The sequence below is a fragment of the Armigeres subalbatus genome, chromosome 3 (assembly GCF_024139115.2).
Source record: "Armigeres subalbatus isolate Guangzhou_Male chromosome 3, GZ_Asu_2, whole genome shotgun sequence".
Lineage (NCBI taxonomy): Eukaryota > Metazoa > Arthropoda > Insecta > Diptera > Culicidae > Armigeres > Armigeres subalbatus.
This window is the reverse complement of record NC_085141.1, coordinates 32,337,216-32,355,732: the sequence shown is the minus strand read 5'-3', so window position 1 is coordinate 32,355,732 and position 18,517 is coordinate 32,337,216. Positions and strand designations below refer to the sequence as shown.

Sequence of the window (18,517 nt, the reverse complement as noted above, 5' to 3'; positions counted from 1 at the left end):
GCGAACTTTCATCAATCCATAATACCCTATTAAATTTTTTAATGAGCAGCAGCACCATCAGACATAAATTAGATTGTTTTGAAAATGTATCGATAGCTGATAAAAGTTCTTTCAGTTTTATCGTAAAAAGCAGAAATTCCATGGTGTTTCTAAATGAATGACGAAAATGATGCTTTCTAGTTTGTTAGACGGGTAGTTGATGAGGAAATTAATCTTTTATGCAATTGTTATATTCCACTGACAAATTCTATCTCTACACACTCTAGTGCTATACATACCTATAACATTCTGACATGTCGAATCCATGTCATTATTTCTTTGTAAGTAACATCGAATCCTTGTCATGCCTTGCGGAATGCTAGTTAAATCCTCTTAAAATTCCCCTCCCATAACAAAGCGAAGTTGTTTCACAACTCATGGTACGAATGGTACCGTAAATTGGAGTGACATCCTATATGAAATTGATAATATAGAAGCAACTTCAAATTAATTATCGATTATTGATTTGACCTAATCTGATCCTTAGGACAATGTTTTGGTTAAAACTAAGGGAATCAACATGTCAAGTTTTTCAAGCTGTTGATGAATTATGACTGAAATGTCGAAGATATTCCAATTTACGGTATCTTCAACCTTAAACCCTATCAACAAATAGAACATCATTTTCCAACTGCTTTTCTCGAATTACAGATTTTTCCTCCAGCAGGCATCGCTTCCTTTTTGACTGGCTCTCCGTCTGACCTGGCTGGAGCCTAGAACCAGAAAGGAAACGGCACAACTTTTGCCACACCATCTAGCGAAGGGAGGTGGAACCGCACCCGGTTGTGTCAATAAGCTCCCGCAGACGAGCGGAAAAGCATCGAATGGGAACAGCAAAATCCTTGGAGTAACCACCATCGTAGCAGGCATCACGGTCAACCAGCCCCCATGGCAACGCAAAGGATTTGGACAACCGACGTTCATGGTAGCGATGGTACGTACCTACCTACCACCTGTCTGTTTGCTCGTTACATATTTTGTAATTCTTCATTCCGGTGTTTACTTTGCTAGCTTCTAAGCTTTTCCATGGCATTGATAATAAATACTGATGTAGAAATTCCACATAAAAGGTAATACGTATACATATTAGGGTGGCTCAAAAAACACTTTTTCAAATTTTTTTGATGGGCCGCCCTCTTATTCGGTTCTATTTGATGCCCTGATGCTCTGGACAAAATTTCAGCCAAATCGGTCAACGTTTGGGCGGTGCTAAACTCGTTGGAAGTTTATATGGAAAAATGTATGCAGAAACATCCAAAAACAGTGATTTGCAGTTGGAAGGCACAAGTTACGATCAAGAACCATGATACTCATTCAGTTCTTGTAGAATTAAATACAGAATGTTATGCTGAAAACCGCGAGAAGATTAGAGTTTATTACGCAAAGATATTAGCATTTTACTGGAGTGTTGTAGGGGTGAATTTATTTCTTTTCAAAGGTAAAAGAAACGAAATTTGCTCAAACCCCACTTCAGAGAAATGCTAATAACTTAGCCGGGCAAACTCTAATCTTCTCGCAGTTTTCAACATAACATTCTGTATTAAATTCTCCAAGATCTGAATGAGTATCATGGTTCTTGAGCGTAAGTTGTGCCTTCCAACTGCAAATCACTGTTTTTGGATGTTTCTGCATACATTTTTCCATATAAACTTCCAACGAGTTTAGCACCGCCCAAACGTTGACCGATTTGGCTGAAATTTTGTCCAGAGCATCAGGGCACCAAATAGAACCGAATAAGAGGGCGGCCCATCAAAAAAATTGAAAAAAGTTTTTCCCATACTAATTTGAGCCATCCTAATACATATATATGACTCCTCAGACTATCGTCATATTTGGTATAGTGAGACAAATTATTGCAAGAAGTTCAATACCTTAAGTAAATTTGTCACTAAAAATATAGAATAATCCACCTAGCGGTGATGATGCCTTCTCGTGTATTATAAAATGTCAAAGAGGTCGAAATTTCATTTCCTAGAGTTCAGTTATTTTTCAATTTTTCATTTTTCAATTCATCAATTGCTAGCAGCAGTTTTTGAAAAAAAAAATGGTTTTGAATTATTTTTTTATCCAAGGGGTAACTCTTGGGATCTGTTAGATTTAGAAAGTTGCCTTCTTCTTCAAAGCTGTTCGAGGATTGGAAGCCAATATGTCTAGAAACTGTTTAGGTCAGAATTCATCAGCAAGACGGCACTACTGTATATATGAGAGACCAGTTTGGTTCGATATCTCGGGATCTGTGAGATTTAGAAAGTTGCCAACATTTACAGTTATTTGGGAATCAAAAACCATTTTATTCTTGGTTTTCTATAATTTTTAAAAAGAAAATCAATATAGGTATAAATAATGAGGGTATTTAAAATATTTTCAAGCATGATTCGATCTGAAACCGTTTTCAGGTGATCCTTATTCATGATATGATTTCTTATCTTCTTGTGGATGCTGTACACCTCCGGTGGTGCAAAGAGCCGACTTGAAAGATCTCCGTCCTGAGCGTTATCCACCTATCGCTTTAACCTGTTGCCAGGTTAGAATTCGGTCGACTTCTTTTATTTCTTTATTGAGGCTTCGCCACCATGAGCTTCTGGGTCTGCCTCTGCTGTGATGTCCCGCTGGGTTCCAGTCTAATGCTTGTTTACAGATTTCGTGGCCGACCCAGCCCCACTTCCGATCCCGAATTTCTGTTGCTATCGGCCTCTGGTGACAACGACGATGGAGCTCGTTGATTGAGATCCAGTTGTGAGGCCACCAGACCCGAATTATATACCGCAGGCATCTGTTAATGAACACCTGCAGCCGTTGAGTGTTCTCCACTGACACACACCATGTTTCGCTAGCACAGCAACGCAGCACAGATTTCACGTTAGAATAGAAAATTTGTATTTTGGTGCGTTCACTTATCTGCCTGTTTTTCCAGATATTTCTTAAACTCGCAAAGGCAGCTCTTGCTTTCTTGATCCGTGCGCCTATGTCGATCTTGGTACCGCCGTCTGACGCCACTTGGTTACCAAGATATTGGAAGCTTTCTATATTCCCCACTGGTTGCCCGGCTACTGAAGGGGTCACCGTGTTTACATCCAACGATTTGGTTTTGTTGACATTGATGACTAAGCCTGCCGAAGAGGAGCGCTCGGCAAGGTCGTTGAGCTTACTCTGCATGTCAGAGCGCCATTAAGCGAGGAGTGCAACGTCATTAGCCAATTCGAAGTCGTTTAGGTGCCCAATGATTATAGGCTGCCATAACAGCCCGCGTCGTCATCGTCGATTACGATGAGGAACAGTAACGGTGATAGAATACATCCTTGCCTCACATCAGCTATGACCCGGATAGGGTCAGACAAGACCCCATTGTGTAACACTCTACACGAAAAGGCCTCCCAAAGCAACCAGAAGTTCAGATTTTACTTAAATTTACTCTTAACCGAACTAATTGGTTCACTATGTTTCACATCAAGCTCCAAGCATCCTTAACGGAACTTTAAAGTTCACTTTTACTCTCCCACCATACAAAAAATTACTTAAAATGAGAGCTGATTAAGCCAAAATAGCCCTTCTTATCCGAACTTCTGGTTGCTTGGGTCGTACTTGTGGGGTTTGAGTAAGTTACCATCAGCGTGTGATTATACATTGACACCTTAGCGTGTCGATCAGTGCGCAGCAAGCCATGACTCGGCCTCTTCTGGTCAGACCTCCGTGGCGTGCTGCGAAATGGTGAGTTGACATCCGGGAAGGGGCGCCTAATATAGCTCTGGTCCTCACAAGTTCCAATACTCACGCTTCCACGGGTCTTCCGATGACAATTGACCGCCAGCTAAGGGTTGCGTACTTAGCTGGTAGTGCAGCCTGGGCACTGTTGTCCTTCTGACATCAGCTAGAGTGAGAGGGTGCGTCCTGTGGGGTCTGCCTAGGATGTGGTGGGGTTCGACAGTGGGCTCTGTTGAACTTCTATAAAAGCTGCATGTGTCCCCAAGCAGGCCCTATCAAAGCGACCGTGTGCCGCTCAAAGCGCACTAGCCTAGTCCTGGTGTTGGGTAGGACTTTAAACAAATTTGACCCGACTGATCGAGCGTCTGTCCACCAAGGAGGTGCGGCTCCAACAGCGTCTGTTCTGGCATCCAGCGGCTGAGTATGAAATGCTATTCCCCGGAAGCTATACCTAAGATGGCAGCCCCATCCCGGTGGATAGGGAACCTTGGGCCAACAACCTACTGTTCCCGAAACATCAATTTGTTCGAGAATCCGATAATGAAAGAATACGGACTGATTTTACGGCGACGACTCTTAGCGCGAAACAACGGAAACGAATACGAACATGGAACGTTTTAACCCTAGCCCAGCAGGGTAAATTGGCACAACTTGCCAATGAGGCACGCCGCATGAAGCTTGAGATCCTGGGACTGAGTGAAGTCCGTTGGCCAAACTTTGGAGAACACAGAACGCCGTCGGGACAAGTTCTGCTATACTCTGGTTTACGAGGTGAACACGCTCCCCGGCAACGCGGAGTTGGCTTCCTACTAAGCACTCAGGCACACTCTGTGCTTATGAAGTGGGAACCTATAAGTGAAAGGATAATCGTTGCCAGATTTAAAACACGGGTCCGAAACCTTACTATAATCCAATGTTATGCGCCAACCGATGCTGCCGATCTGCAAGACAAAGAGAACTTTTACAGTCAACTCAATGCCGTCGTAGATAGAATTCCGAAGGGTGATATCAAGATCTGTTTGGGCGACTTCAATGCGAAGATCGGATCCGGCAACTCGAACCATGAGCGCATTATGGGACGCCATGGTCTCGGAGAAATGAGCGAAAACGGAGAGCTGTTCGCAGAATTTTGTGGTAATAACGACATGGTGATCGGGGGATCGCTCTTCCCTCATCGACCGGTTCACAAGGTCACGTGGGTCTCCCGTGACGGCTTTACAGAAAATCAAATCGACCACATCTGCATCAGCCGAAAATGGAAACGGAGCCTTCTTGATGTACGGAATAAACGTAGTGCCGATATCGCGTCTGATCATCACCTCCTCATCGGCGAAATACGCCTGCGCATTGCGCGGATTCGTCGGCAGGAGGAAAGAGTTGGACGACGATTCAACACACGCCGACTGGAAGATGCCACGGTGAAACGGTCCTTCGTTTAAGAACTGGAGACGCGTGCTGCAGATATTCCGGAAGGTGGCAGCGTGGAAGACCAATGGACCGCCATCAAGAATGCCTTCATCGCCACCAGCGAGAACAATCTGGGCGAACTACGCACCCAGAGAAAACAATGGATCACCGATGAGACCTGGAGGAAGATAGAGGAGCGAAGAGAAGCCAAAGCCGCGATAGAGCGATCGAAAACCAGAGGAGCCAAAGTCATAGCCCGCCAACGATACGCGGCTCTTGAGAAGGAAGTAAAACGCTCATGTCGACGGGACAAGCGAGCGTGGGCAGACTCTCTGGCCGACGAAGGAGAGAGAGCCGCCGCAACCGGGGACATTCGCCTCCTCTACGATATCTCACGACGCTTAAGCGGGGCGAAGATGAATGCAACGATGCCTGTGAAAGACGCGAATGATCAGTTATTGACCGACCAAACTGACCAGCTGAAACGCTGGTTCGAGCACTTCGAACAACTTTTTCAAGTGCCAGCCAGGCCATCACCACCTCGGCATGATCTGCCTAGGATCCGACGTATAACACGCGTCAATACCGAAGCTCCATCACTGCTAGAGATTCAAACAGCTCAACTACTGCATCGTTTATTTCATAATATCTGGGACACCGCAACTTTCCCGGTTGACTGGATGCAAGGTATCTTAGTAAAGGTGCCCAAAAAGGGTGACCTGACTGTATGCGATAACTGGCGAGGCATTATGTTGCTGTGTACCGTTCTCAAAGTTCTGTGCAAATTATCCTAGCCCGGATTCAGGAGAAGATCGATGCGACTCTCCGGCGGCAGCAAGCCGGATTCCGTGCCGGAAGATCCTGTGTGGACCATATTGTCACGCTCCGCATCATTCTGGAGCAGGTCAACGAATTCCAAGAGTCCCTTTACTTGGTATTCATTGACTACAAAAAAGCTTTCGACCGTCTCAATCACGAGAATATGTGGGGCGCCCTGAGACGCAAGGGAGTTCCTGAGAAAATCATCGGCCTCATCGAAGCACAGTACGAGGCCTTTTCGTGTAGAGTGCTGCACAATGGGGTCCTGTCCGACCCTATCCGGGTCGTAGCTGGTGTGAGGCAAGGATGTATCCTATCACCGTTACTGTTCCTCATCGTAATCGATGAGATTCTGGTAGATGCGATTGACCGTGAACCAAACCGCGGGCTGTTATGGCAGCCTATAACCATGGAGCACCTAAACGACTTCGAATTGGCTGATGACGTTGTACTCCTCGCGCAACGGCGCTCTGATATGCAGAGTAAGCTCAACGACCTTGCCGAGCGCTCCTCTTCGGCAGGTTTTGTCATCAACGTCAACAAAACCAAATCGTTGGATATAAACACGGCGACTCCTTCCAGTTTTACAGTAGCCGGGCAACCAGTGGAGAATGTTGAAAGCTTCCAATATCTTGGTAGCCAAATGGCGTCAGACGGCGGTACCAAGATCGACATAGGCGCACGGATCAAGAAAGCAAGGGCCTTTGCGAGTTCAAGAAATATCTGAAAAAACAGGCAGATAAGTGAACGCACCAAAATACGAATTTTCAACTCTAACGTGAAATCTGTGCTGTTATACGCTAGCGAAACATGGTGTGTATCAGTGGAGAACACTCAACGGCTGCAGGTGTTCATTAACAGATGCCTGCGGTATATACTTCGGGCCTGGTGGCCTCACAACTGGATCTCAAACAATGAGCTCCATCGTCGTTGTCACCAGAGGCCGATAGCAACAGAAATTCGGGATCGAAAGTGGGGCTGAGTCGGCCACACTCTACGTAGGGGCGGAAACGAAATCTGTAAACAAGCATTAGACTGGAACCCAGCGGGACATCGCAGCAGAGGCAGACCCAGAGGCTCATGGCGGCGAAGCCTCAATAAAGAAATAAAAGAAGTCGACCGAAATCTAACCTGGTAACAGGTTAAAGCGATAGCCGGGCAACGCTCAGGATGAAGATCTTTCAAGTCGGCCCTTTGCACCACCGGAGGTGTACAGGATCCGTAAGTAAGTAAGTAAGTCCCTCAGACTGTGCTAAATCGTTCTGGAAAATGACCAAAATACTAAAATCCAAGCCTCGGCCCATTCTATCTTTGATCCCTTTAGACAACAATGGTTCCTCACTTGCAACTCCTGCAGAAAAGGTCGCCGAAATAGGTTGATTTGAAATCACTTACACATGTCATGTGTATGACAGGCAATAAACAGCGACTGAACATGTCTCACACAACATTTTCACACATGTTGCAATTCAGTCGTGACGCCACAGTCATGTGTGAAAAGTATTTATACGATGTGTGAATGACATCAAACGTGTGGTGTTTCGAAGGGAATGTTCCAGGCACAAGTGTCATAATTTTGGATTCAATTTAGTTTGCTCCGTTTGAAATTTGAAAAATGTAAGCCAATGTACGTACTGGAATCTAAAAAAAAAATGAAACGTGCAATTCTGGCAACTGAGAACAACTTGTGGATGATCTTACCTGAATAAGTATTAGTGGCGATGCTATGCCAAGTTAGCCAATGAAAAAGTTTGTCCAGTCCTTTACCTACCGATGAAACTCAGTGACCTTGGACCGGATGCGTTTAATTAATTTCACCCGAAAAGGTGGCTTCGGTCAGGAAAACTTTTCCCATGTGGACATAATAACGAAGTGAGTTGAAATTTCTTCATGGTTGCCTTTCTGCGAAGCTAATGGTCTTCTACTTATGTGGATTCGGATGAACTGCTGGGAATTAGTTTTTAGCTTGTGAAGCTCATATCGTTGCTCCATTTGAAATTCAAACAACAATAAAACGTTTTCAGAAATACACCTGGCCGAGTTTTCTCGTATACGTCTAAAGTATTACATTTAACAAGTCCAACGATGAATTACCAGATATGTAAACTTCCTTCACCATAACCCCTAATCACCCGATAAATCATATTTCCTCAACCTCACATTGCATCAATATTTGCCTTATAGAAATCTGCTGCCCCGAAAGGAACTCCGTTAAAGTTCCGAATTGGTGTGCAGGCGCTCCATCATTAATGCATTCCGACAACCAACATCCGCGCGGTCGCTAGAATGGGAACCGCAGATGCAGTGCGGAGCATCATTATTCATATCACCATTCGGTACATTTCTACGCTGTATTCCTAACGCATTATAATTATGGTTCGTTGTTAGCAACCAGCCTAGCAACATTCGCGGATGAGTGACGCGAGTGAATTCCTTCAATCCTTATAACCCCAGTCTAGCTACATTCGGAAGGATTCCGATCTCGAGCACCAGAGTACTATTTTATACAATGTAGAACAGTAGGTCTCAAATCTGTTGCTTATTCACATAAATCGTTGCAATGAATTTGCAAACGTAGGTCTTTTACTTTGAAACTGTTGATAAGCGATAACACGTCCCTACCAAAAGCATAATAAGAATATTTCAGAAACGATAGTCCTGTCCTTATCCTGTCCTTGTCCTGTCCTTGTCCTGTCCTCGTCCTGTCCTCGTCCTGTCCTCGTCCTGTCCTTGTCCTGTCCTTGTCCTGTCCTTGTCCTGTCCTTGTCCTGTCCTTGTCCTGTCCTTGTCCTGTCCTTGTCCTGTCCTTGTCCTGTCCTTGTCCTTGTCCTGTCCTTGTCCTGTCCTTGTCCTGTCCTTGTCCTGTCCTTGTCCTGTCCTTGTCCTGTCCTTGTCCTGTCCTTGTCCTGTCCTTGTCCTGTCCTTGTCCTGTCCTTGTCCTGTCCTTGTCCTGTCCTTGTCCTGTCCTTGTCCTGTCCTTGTCCTGTCCTTGTCCTGTCCTTGTCCTGTCCTTGTCCCTTGTTCTGTTCACTATGTCTAGTCCATTAGCAATACGAAAATAATCTACTCAATTTCTCTGATCTTTGAACCGCACACGCATTTTTTTGTCATCTTATCTTATGAGTTAGGAACCCCTGTAATGGACCACCGTTCTCTCATAACCACAAACACATTTACACCCAGCGGTAATGTGACTTCGAGTGTGTATGCATAGCCAACATATTCCACAGCCCTACAAATTTGACCGCTCGCTATCAGAGATTGTAGCAGCTCGGACAGGCCGGCACGTATCTCCCACCACACCGCTCTGCTGGAACAAAGCAAGCCGACTCGCCCATCGGTGAGGGGGTTGAAAATGGCACCGACAAAAAACAGACAGCTACCGCCCGGCTGACTTTGGTACATGTCCATATTTCCACAACCGACGAGCGAGATCTTTGCATTATTTATGTCGCGCACAGTGCACCGTACAATGCCCATAGCGAGTGGACTGCCCTGCAAACAAATAAAACTCAAGGGGTTCACCACACGGAGCCCCTTCTGGTAGTGACACATGTCATGCCGAAGCTGTGAATGACCCCTCGGCTCCCCAATCAATATGATTGATCTGATTTACGACTTCTCTACAGGCATTAGCAGTCAATCATTTCTAATCTGCATCAAACTATCTACATATCGCCTATGTTGATTCTACGTGTAGCCTATCTAATGATGTTAGCGAAGTAGAGCAATGACCCATGTGCTACCCGACCTCTTTAGGTGGCTTCTTCATTGACTAGCACTATACCGAGAGGCTTGCATTCAACAGCTGATTGTTTGTTTTGGTAAAATACAATGTCCGAATTTTAGTTCGAATTTACGGAATACCTTTCGTTATTGTCGTCATTTTTATTCTTCTAACTAGTCGACCTGGCAGACGTTGTCCTGCATAGTAGGCGAAATAGCTGTTGTGAACTGTTGAAGCTAATTTTCCATACGAATCCTCATTTTAGTTTTTCACGATATACACAACCCTACTAATGGTTTTCGCATGGGGAAATATCATATAAACCCGTCGGAAACTATAATGAACGTTTCAGCTGAAGGAATGAAGAAAATCCATCCAGCCGTTTTCGAGTTATGCGGATACGAGCAAAGACCATTTCATTTTTATTATATAGAGAAGATAGAGAAGATATACCGTCACCACCGTGGTGACAATGGATCAAATAGGGGTGAGAATGGGTCACTGTTTTAACTACTTAGAATGCTTGGACAAAGGATTGAATATATCTGAGACCAAGACAACTAAATTATAAGAGTTTTTTTTTAAACGATCTTGTTTTCCGACCTCCAGAATGCCGGTAAGTGCGATGACCCATTTTCACCCCCGATTACGGTACTTTGTAGTTTTTTATTTAAGGTACACTGGGGGAAATGGGAAAGGAAAAATCGATAGTGCATGTTTGAATTAGTGTAAAACCAGTTTAAATGATTTAAATGCGTTCAATCAAAATGGACTATCAAAAACAGTCAATTTTGCACCAACTGTGCGGTAATTCATACCATTTTGGCCGCTTGAAATTTATGGAAATTGATTTTAAAATTAGGAGTTGTTTTTCCACTTACCCTAGTGGGATGGGGTAAGTGGAAAACCCATGTTGCCTTGACCTTCAATAGTGATGAGTAGTTACATATAACTAAAATCAATCCGATAATTGCTCTGAATATCTTTTGTGGAATAATTTCATTACCTTAACGGAATAGATCCTCAAGGAATTCTCGTAATAGCTAGGGGAGGGCTGATTTTGCCTTCTCGGACACTAAGTGTTCGTAAAGTCTATATGTTCGCTCCAAAGATGAACATTTTAAAGAAAAATGGGACTTACAGGGTTATAAACCAATCAACTTAGTTTAATGAATTGAGATGATGTCTGTATGTGCGTATTTGTATGTATGTGTGTGCGCAAAACACATACAAAATTATCAGCTATTCTTAAGCACTTGTCCTTAACCGATTTGTTCGTAAAAAAATTGCATTCAACGGCGAAACTTGTTAGGAATAAAAATTAATGTGAATTATACAATATATTTACCTATCAGTGCTATTTTTTACTTTCTTATAATTTTTTTTCATATGGAAAACATGTGAAAGGCATCAGTACCGATAGGTGGATTATTCAGGCATTTTCTCATTTATATGAGTCCAATCACGACTGGAATCACAATGATAACAAAGAAGGTACATATTCAGATTCACAGCTATCGAAATAAACCCTGGAGGGAAGAAAAAAATTGCGTAATTAGAACATTATCCACTTCCCCCGCAGTGTTTGATACCTGGGGTAAGTGTAAAATCTTTGAATTATTTGCTTCCATGGTACAAACCAAATTGAATGTGATTAGTTTAATTGTATTGTAATGGTCACCTGTGATATTAATTCACTTGAAAAAAGAACAATTGGTGCAAATAAGAATTAATTTTATGAATGCAAATATCAATTTTTCGCGAAACCTAAAATTACAGTTCAAGCGATAACCGTGTTAGTGTATGTGTTATACAAATTTCAACATAGTATTAGTGTGAGCATCAAAGTATAACATTGCGTGATGCTATGATGTGGTAAAAACTGTAAAGTATGTACAATTTAAATTTTTCGAGTCAATTTTTACACTTACACCCTTTTTCCACTTCCCCCAGTGTACCTTATATTTAAACAGGGTCTACTATATAGAAAGGTTTTAATTATTCTATTGCTTTTTAAAGTTTTTCCTAATTGTATTTATTTTCTAATACTTATTAAATTATTTATTACCTTCTTTTAAGAGCCTATTTTTTTAATTTTGCCATAAAAAGCAAAATTCTCACATTTATCTTGGAGAATTAATTCATAGACGTCTTATAACAACTTTCATACAACACCTCTCAAAAGAAGGCTTCTGAGCCTATTGAAAGGAGGCTTCCAAGCTTTTGTGGGCTTCGTGGCTGTGCGGTTAGCGACGTCAATCTTCTAGACGCATGGGCTATGGAGTGTGGGTTCGATTCCCGCCCCGGTAAGTAGGAAACTTTTCGTGATCGAAAAATTCTCCACCGGTCCACTGGGTGTTATATGTCCTGTCCGTTGTCAAGGTGTTAAGTGTTCAGTCTGTATGGCCTCTGGTCGAAGACGGTGTTCCTATCTTTAAAAAAAAGCCTCTTGAAAGGTGGCTTCCGAGCCTCTTGAAAGGAGGCTTCCGAGCCTCTTGAAAGGAGGCTTCCGAGCCTCTTGAAAGGAGGCTTCCGAGCCTCTTGAAAGGAGGCTTCCGAGCCTCTTGAAAGGAGGCTTCCGAGCCTCTTGAAAGGAGGCTTCTGAGCCTCTTGAAAGGAGGCTTCTGAGCCTCTTGAAAGGAGGCTTCTGAGCCTCTTGAAAGGAGGCTTCTGAGCCTCTTGAAAGGAGGCTTCTGAGCCTCTTGAAAGGAGGCTTCCTGAGCCTCTTGAAAGGAGGCTTGAGCCTCTTGAAAGGAGGCTTCTGAGCCTCTTGAAAGGAGGCTTCCAGGCCTCTTGAAAGGAGGCTTCTGAGCCTCTTGAAAGGAGGCTTCTGAGCCTCTTGAAAGGAGGCTTCCGAGCCTCTTGAAAGGAGGCTTCTGAGGCCTCTTGAAAGGAGGCTGGAGGCCTCTTGAAAGGAGGCTTCCGAGCCTCTTGAAAGGAGGCTTCCGAGCCTCTTGAAAGGAGGCTTCCGAGCCTCTTGAAGGAGGCTTTCGAGCCTCTTGAAGGGGGCTTCCGAGCCCCTTGAAAGGGGGCTTCCGAGCCTCTTGAAAAGCGGCCTCCGAGCCTCTTGAAGGGAGGCTTCTGAGCTCTCTTGAAAGGAGGCTTCCAGCCTCTTGAAAGGAGGCTTCCGAGGCCTCTTGAAAGGAGGCTTCTGAGCCTCTTGAAAGGAGGCTCTGAGCCTCTTGAAAGGAGGCTTCTGAGCCTCTTGAAAGGAGGCTCTGAGCCTCTCTTGAAAGGAGGCTTGAGCCTCTTGAAAGGAGGCCTGAGCCCTCTTGAAAGGAGGCTCTGAGGCCTCTTGAAAGGAGGCTTGAGCCTCTTGAAAGGAGGCTCTGAGCCTCTTGAAAGGAGGCTTCCGAGCCTCTTGAAAGGAGGCTTGAGCCTCTTGAAAGGAGGCTTCTGAGGCCTCTTGAAAGGAGGCCTGAGCCTCTTGAAAGGAGGCTTCCGAGCCTCTTGAAAGGAGGCTTCTGAGCCTCTTGAAAGGAGGCTTCCTGAGCCTCTTGAAAGGAGGCTTCCTGAGCCTCTTGAAAGGAGGCTTGAGCCTCTTGAAAGGAGGCTTGAGCCTCTTGAAAGGAGGCTTCCGAGCCTCTTGAAAGGAGGCTTCCGAGCCTCTTGAAAGGAGGCTTCCTGAGCCTCTTGAAAGGAGGCTTCTGAGCCTCTTGAAAGGAGGCTTCTGGAGCCTCTTTGAAAGGAGGCTTCTGAGCCTCTTGAAAGGAGGCTTCTGAGCCTCTTGAAAGGAGGCTTCTGAGCCTCTTGAAAGGAGGCTTCCGAGCCTCTTGAAAGGAGGCCTGAGCCTCTTGAAAGGAGGCTTCTGAGCCTCTTGAAAGGAGGCTTCCGAGCCTCTTGAAAGGAGGCTTCCGGGCCTCTTGAAAGGAGGCTTCCGAGCCTCTTGAAAGGTGGTTTCTAAGCCTCTTGAAATGAGGCTTCTGAGCTCTCTTGAAAGGAGGCTTCTGAGCCTCTTGAAAGGAGGCTTCTGAGCCTCTTGAAAGGAGGCTTCTGAGCCTCTTGAAAGGAGGCTTCTGAGCCTCTTGAAAGGAGGCCTGAGCCTCTTGAAAGGAGGCTTCTGAGCCTCTTGAAAGGAGGCTTCTGAGCCTCTTGAAAGGAGGCCTGAGCCTCTTGAAAGGAGGCTTCTGAGCCTCTTGAAAGGAGGCTTCTGAGCCTCTTGAAAGGAGGCTTCCGAGCCTCTTGAAAGGAGGCTCTGAGCCTCTTGAAAGGAGGCCTGAGCCTCTTGAAAGGAGGCTTCTGAGCTCTTGAAAGGAGGCTTCCGAGCCTCTTGAAAGGAGGCTCTGAGCCTCTTGAAAGGAGGCTTCCGAGCCTCTTGAAAGGAGGCTTCCTGAGCCTCTTGAAAGGAGGCTTCCTGAGCCTCTTGAAAGGAGGCTTCCTGAGCCTCTTGAAAGGAGGCTTCTGAGCCTCTTGAAGGAGGCCTGAGCCTCTTGAAAGGAGGCTTCTGAGGCCTCTTGAAAGGAGGCTCTGAGCCTCTTGAAAGGAGGCTTCCAGGCCTCTTGAAAGGAGGCTTCCGAGCCTCTTGAAAGGAGGCTCTGAGCCTCTTGAAGGAGGCTTCTGAGCCTCTTGAAAGGAGGCTTCCTGAGCCTCTTGAAAGGAGGCTTCGAGCCTCTTGAAAGGAGGCTTCTGAGCCTCTTGAAAGGAGGCCTGAGCCTCTTGAAAGGAGGCTTCCGAGCCTCTTGAAAGGAGGCTTGAGCCTCTTGAAAGGAGGCTTCCGAGCCTCTTGAAAGGAGGCTTCCGAGCCTCTTGAAAGGAGGCTTCCGAGCCTCTTGAAAGGAGGCTCTGAGCCTCTTGAAAGGAGGCTTCCGAGCCTCTTGAAAGGAGGCTTCCGAGCCTCTTGAAAGGATGCCTCCGAGCCGCTTGAAAGGGGGCTTCGGAGCCTCTTGAAAGGTGGCTTCGGAGCCTCTTGAAAGGAGGCTTCCGAGCCTCTTGAAAGGAGGCTTCCGAGCCTCTTGAAAGGAGGCTTCCGAGCCTCTTGAAAGGAGGCTTCCGAGCCTCTTGAAAGGAGGCTTCCGAGCTCTCTTGAAAGGAGGCTTCTGAGCCTCTTGAAAGGAGGCTTCCTGAGCCTCTTGAAAGGAGGCTCTGAGCCTCTTGAAAGGAGGCTTCCTGAGCCTCTTGAAAGGAGGCTTCCGGGCCTCTTGAAAGGAGGCTTCTGAGCCTCTTGAAAGGAGGCTTCTGAGCCTCTTGAAAGGAGGCTTGAGCCTCTTGAAAGGAGGCTTCCGGGCCTCTTGAAAGGAGGCTCTGAGCCTCTTGAAGGAGGCTTCCAGGCCTCTTGAAAGGAGGCTTCTGAGCCTCTTGAAAGGAGGCTTCTGAGCCTCTTGAAAGGAGGCTTCCTGAGCATCTTGAAAGTAGGCTTCCGAGCCTCTGAAAGGAGGCTTCTGAGCCTCTTGAAAGGAGGCTTCCGAGCCTCTTGAAAGGAGGCTTCCGAGCCTCTTGAAAGGAGGCTTCCGAGCCTCTTGAAAGGAGGCTTCCGAGCCTCTTGAAAGGAGGCTTCCGAGCCTCTTGAAAGGAGGCTTCCGAGCCTCTTGAAAGGAGGCTTCCGAGCCTCTTAAAAGGAGGCTTCCGAGCCTCTTGGAAAGACTCCTACTTTCTGTAATCGACTCCTTACAACAAAGAACATGAGAAAGGAACTTTCATTGGAATAACGAGCACAAGATTTAGAATACGAGTGAATTAATTTGCACAATACATTTTCAAGCAATTTCTTCAAACATGTCATTGATATCCACACAAAATCCATTGTATATGTTCCTTATACTAATTCACCAGGCATTATAGATATTAAGACTTAAAATATTGTAACCGAAGAAAAATTGGAGCCATTTGAAATTCACAGCGAGATGCTCCGAAAAACATAAAATAAACGTCGAGTCCTCGTTATCACTTACATAACATGACTTTGATGATTTTTGAATTTTTTTAATCGGCGTTTGCTTATGATTAGGATTCTACATAAGCCCAAACATATACCAAACAATAAATTTATTGGATTTTTAAGCCATGCTGATTTAAAGAAAATAATTATAACCTTGATAATTTTTGCACGTTTTCTTCGGCCGTGTCTTCAGCAGGGAAGAAAGATTGCAATGCATGAACAAATGTAAGTCTGAGGATAACTGGATTTTGTTTCTGGTATATGTAAATGTTAATTGTTTGAAAACTGTTCTCAAAGTCTTGTACGACAAAAACAAACATAATTTTGTTTCCCTAATGAAGATGCAATCCTCGTATCGAAACCTCGAAAGAATAGACTAGATGTACCCATTGTGGCTATAGCCCCAATTGTCGCACTAGTGCTTTATATGCCAAATGGCCAATCAAATCACCACAAAGCAAGTTCATATCGATAAAGCATATCCATATGATACGATAAAACCTTTGATTCCCTCCAAAACAAGCAAAGCATAATTGTAAAAATTGATTTTGCTTAATTTTTGACATCCTTTGCACCAGTTGTCGCACTAGTAGTCCCAATTTGACCAATCCCATAAGAAAACAATGAGATTTGCCAAATAAGGAATCAAAATTAAGAATAGTGCCACAACTGGTGCATGCGTTCCTATTATGGATTAATCAATTTTGAGGATAATAAAAAATTGTATTGTGGTTTTCATAGCTGTTCTAAGAAGCAGGAAGTAAAATCTTTCGCTTGATATATAAAGTCCACCAACATGCCTTTTGCTTATTTTTTTAAAAATAGTTGTTCTTATGTGGTTCTTATGTATGGCGGCAATTGGTACACCCACCCTATATGTTTCGTTTCAATTGATGAATTTGTGGCTGATGGAAATTTCTGTACTGTTACGTCTGCTTCTTCATTTTTATTTTCAAAAAGATGAATATTTTTCTTACGGGCCTTCTTTAAACTTTCATATGATCGTAATCAATCAATACTGAAGAAACTCAAATGAATTAAAATGATATTTGAAAGCAACGACATTAAGGTCGGAGAATTCCAATTAGCTCCCTGCATCTAAATTCATTATTCAAATTTTCTGGGAGGAGGCAAGCTCCCCCCCCCCCCTTATATCAATGCACTTAGCTCTATCAATAATTCGGTCAACCACTATCACAAATACTATCTATGTTTGAATAATATTCAATCGCAAAAATTTCCACTGAAACATTTGAGCAAACATTTTGACAATCGCTTTGTTTTCCTCTCTTCCGTTGACCGCTGTTTGCAGATCACATGTCCGGTAAAATCAATAGCAACAACAATGGCAACGCAAACTCAGCTTCCGGCGATGCGACAGCCAATCCCTATCTGGTTGGAGTGCAGTCCAGGTAAGAAGTGGTGACGGAACCGAGAATGCTTCCAATGCTGCCGAAACACACTGTGTCCCCCCGGGTGCAAAATGTGATACTTATTGATTAGGTTTCAATTTTCTTAAAAACGACGAATACGGACTGTATGGTTCACGACTAAAACAGTTGGCTTTTGTATACATAATTTACTTCCATCATTATGTTCGAAACATTGAATCACCTTTTCACACCTGAGGAAACACTTTGTAACATATACATTTTCTCAGAATGATGGACATCGTTATCGTTTCAGATTTCGCCGGCGTTACTTCCACAAATCTATTTTCGTTGCGCTGATCGTTATCATCATCATCCTGTTGATTGCTATCATTGTAATTGCCTGCCTGCGTGAGTATAAAAGAACCTTTCCTGTGTTGATCAACAAGATGTTGTAAGTTTATCAAACTAATAATAAAATAGAATACCCAAAGTTCCATTAAACAAATTAAATGTGTAACGTCCGTTATGTCGAACGTCACGGAGTCTATTGAACATAGACTTGTATTTATTCTGAAAAAATTCTCGAGGAAATTCTGTAGACCTATCGCTGATAATTTGAAAAAAAGCTCCCGTGGAAATTCGGAAGAATTTTTTGTGTAAATTGCAAGCCTTTTCCTGTGGAAATTGGATTAAAATCCGCGTTTGTCTTTGGAAATTTTCTTTTTAAAAATTTGGAAGAATTTCTCGTGAATGTTTGGAAAAATTTCCCGACGAAAATCCGAAGAATTTCCCGAGGAAACTCGGGAGATCGAGAAATCGAGGAAACTTGGAAGAACTTCCCTAGTGAATTTGGAAGAATTTCTCGAGGAAGTTTAGAAGATTCTTCCGATGAACTTCGGAAGAAATTTCCGAGGAAATTATGAAGAATTTCCCATCGAGAATCGGAAGAAAATCCCGAGGAGATGCGGAATAATTTCCCTTGGAAAATCGGGAGAATTTCTCTTGGAAATTTGGAAGACTTTCCCGTGGAAATTCGGTAAACTTCCTGTCGAAATTCGAAAGAATTATCCATCCATCGTAACCCATCCCATTCTCTACACTCAACCCAAAATGGGGTTTGGCCTTGTTTCTGACGCAAACCAAACGCAAACCGGTATGCAACTTGTTGCGAGAAAATCGGTTAAGGATTGTTATAGGAATAGTTGGTTACGGACAAAGCGACCGTGTGCCGCTCAAAGCGCACAAGCCCAAGTCCTGGTGTTAGGTGGGACGCTAAACAGCCCTGACACGACGGCCCTCCGACGAGACAGGAGGTTTGCGCAGGCCCAATAAGCCGCCTTTAAAAACAACTATTACGAACGACATAGAAGATAATACGACTCGATACAATCGGCAACGACCTAGGCGACGAATAAAGGATCACGATTGGAAGCTTGGAACATGGAACTGCAAGTCGCTAGGCTTCGCCGGTTGCGATAGGATAATCTACGATGAATTAGATCCCCGCAACTTCGATGTCGTAGCGCTGCAGGAAATCTGCTGGACAGGACAGAAAGTGTGGAAAAGCGGGCATCG

At 44.3% G+C, this 18,517-nt stretch overlaps 1 protein-coding gene across 1 annotated transcript in view; it reads left to right on the top strand.

Annotated features, from left to right (window-relative positions):
• Positions 1-718: 718 nt before the first annotated feature.
• The window catches only part of LOC134220894 (neprilysin-like), a 52,702-nt gene continuing 34,903 nt past the window's right edge, over positions 719-18,517 (top strand). Inside the window, exons 1-3 of the mRNA XM_062700057.1 lie at positions 719-973; positions 16,882-16,981; positions 17,256-17,350. Of these exons, the coding sequence (XP_062556041.1) occupies positions 928-973; positions 16,882-16,981; positions 17,256-17,350 (241 nt within the window). The 5' untranslated portion in view covers positions 719-927. The remainder of the gene's footprint in view (positions 974-16,881; positions 16,982-17,255; positions 17,351-18,517) is intronic.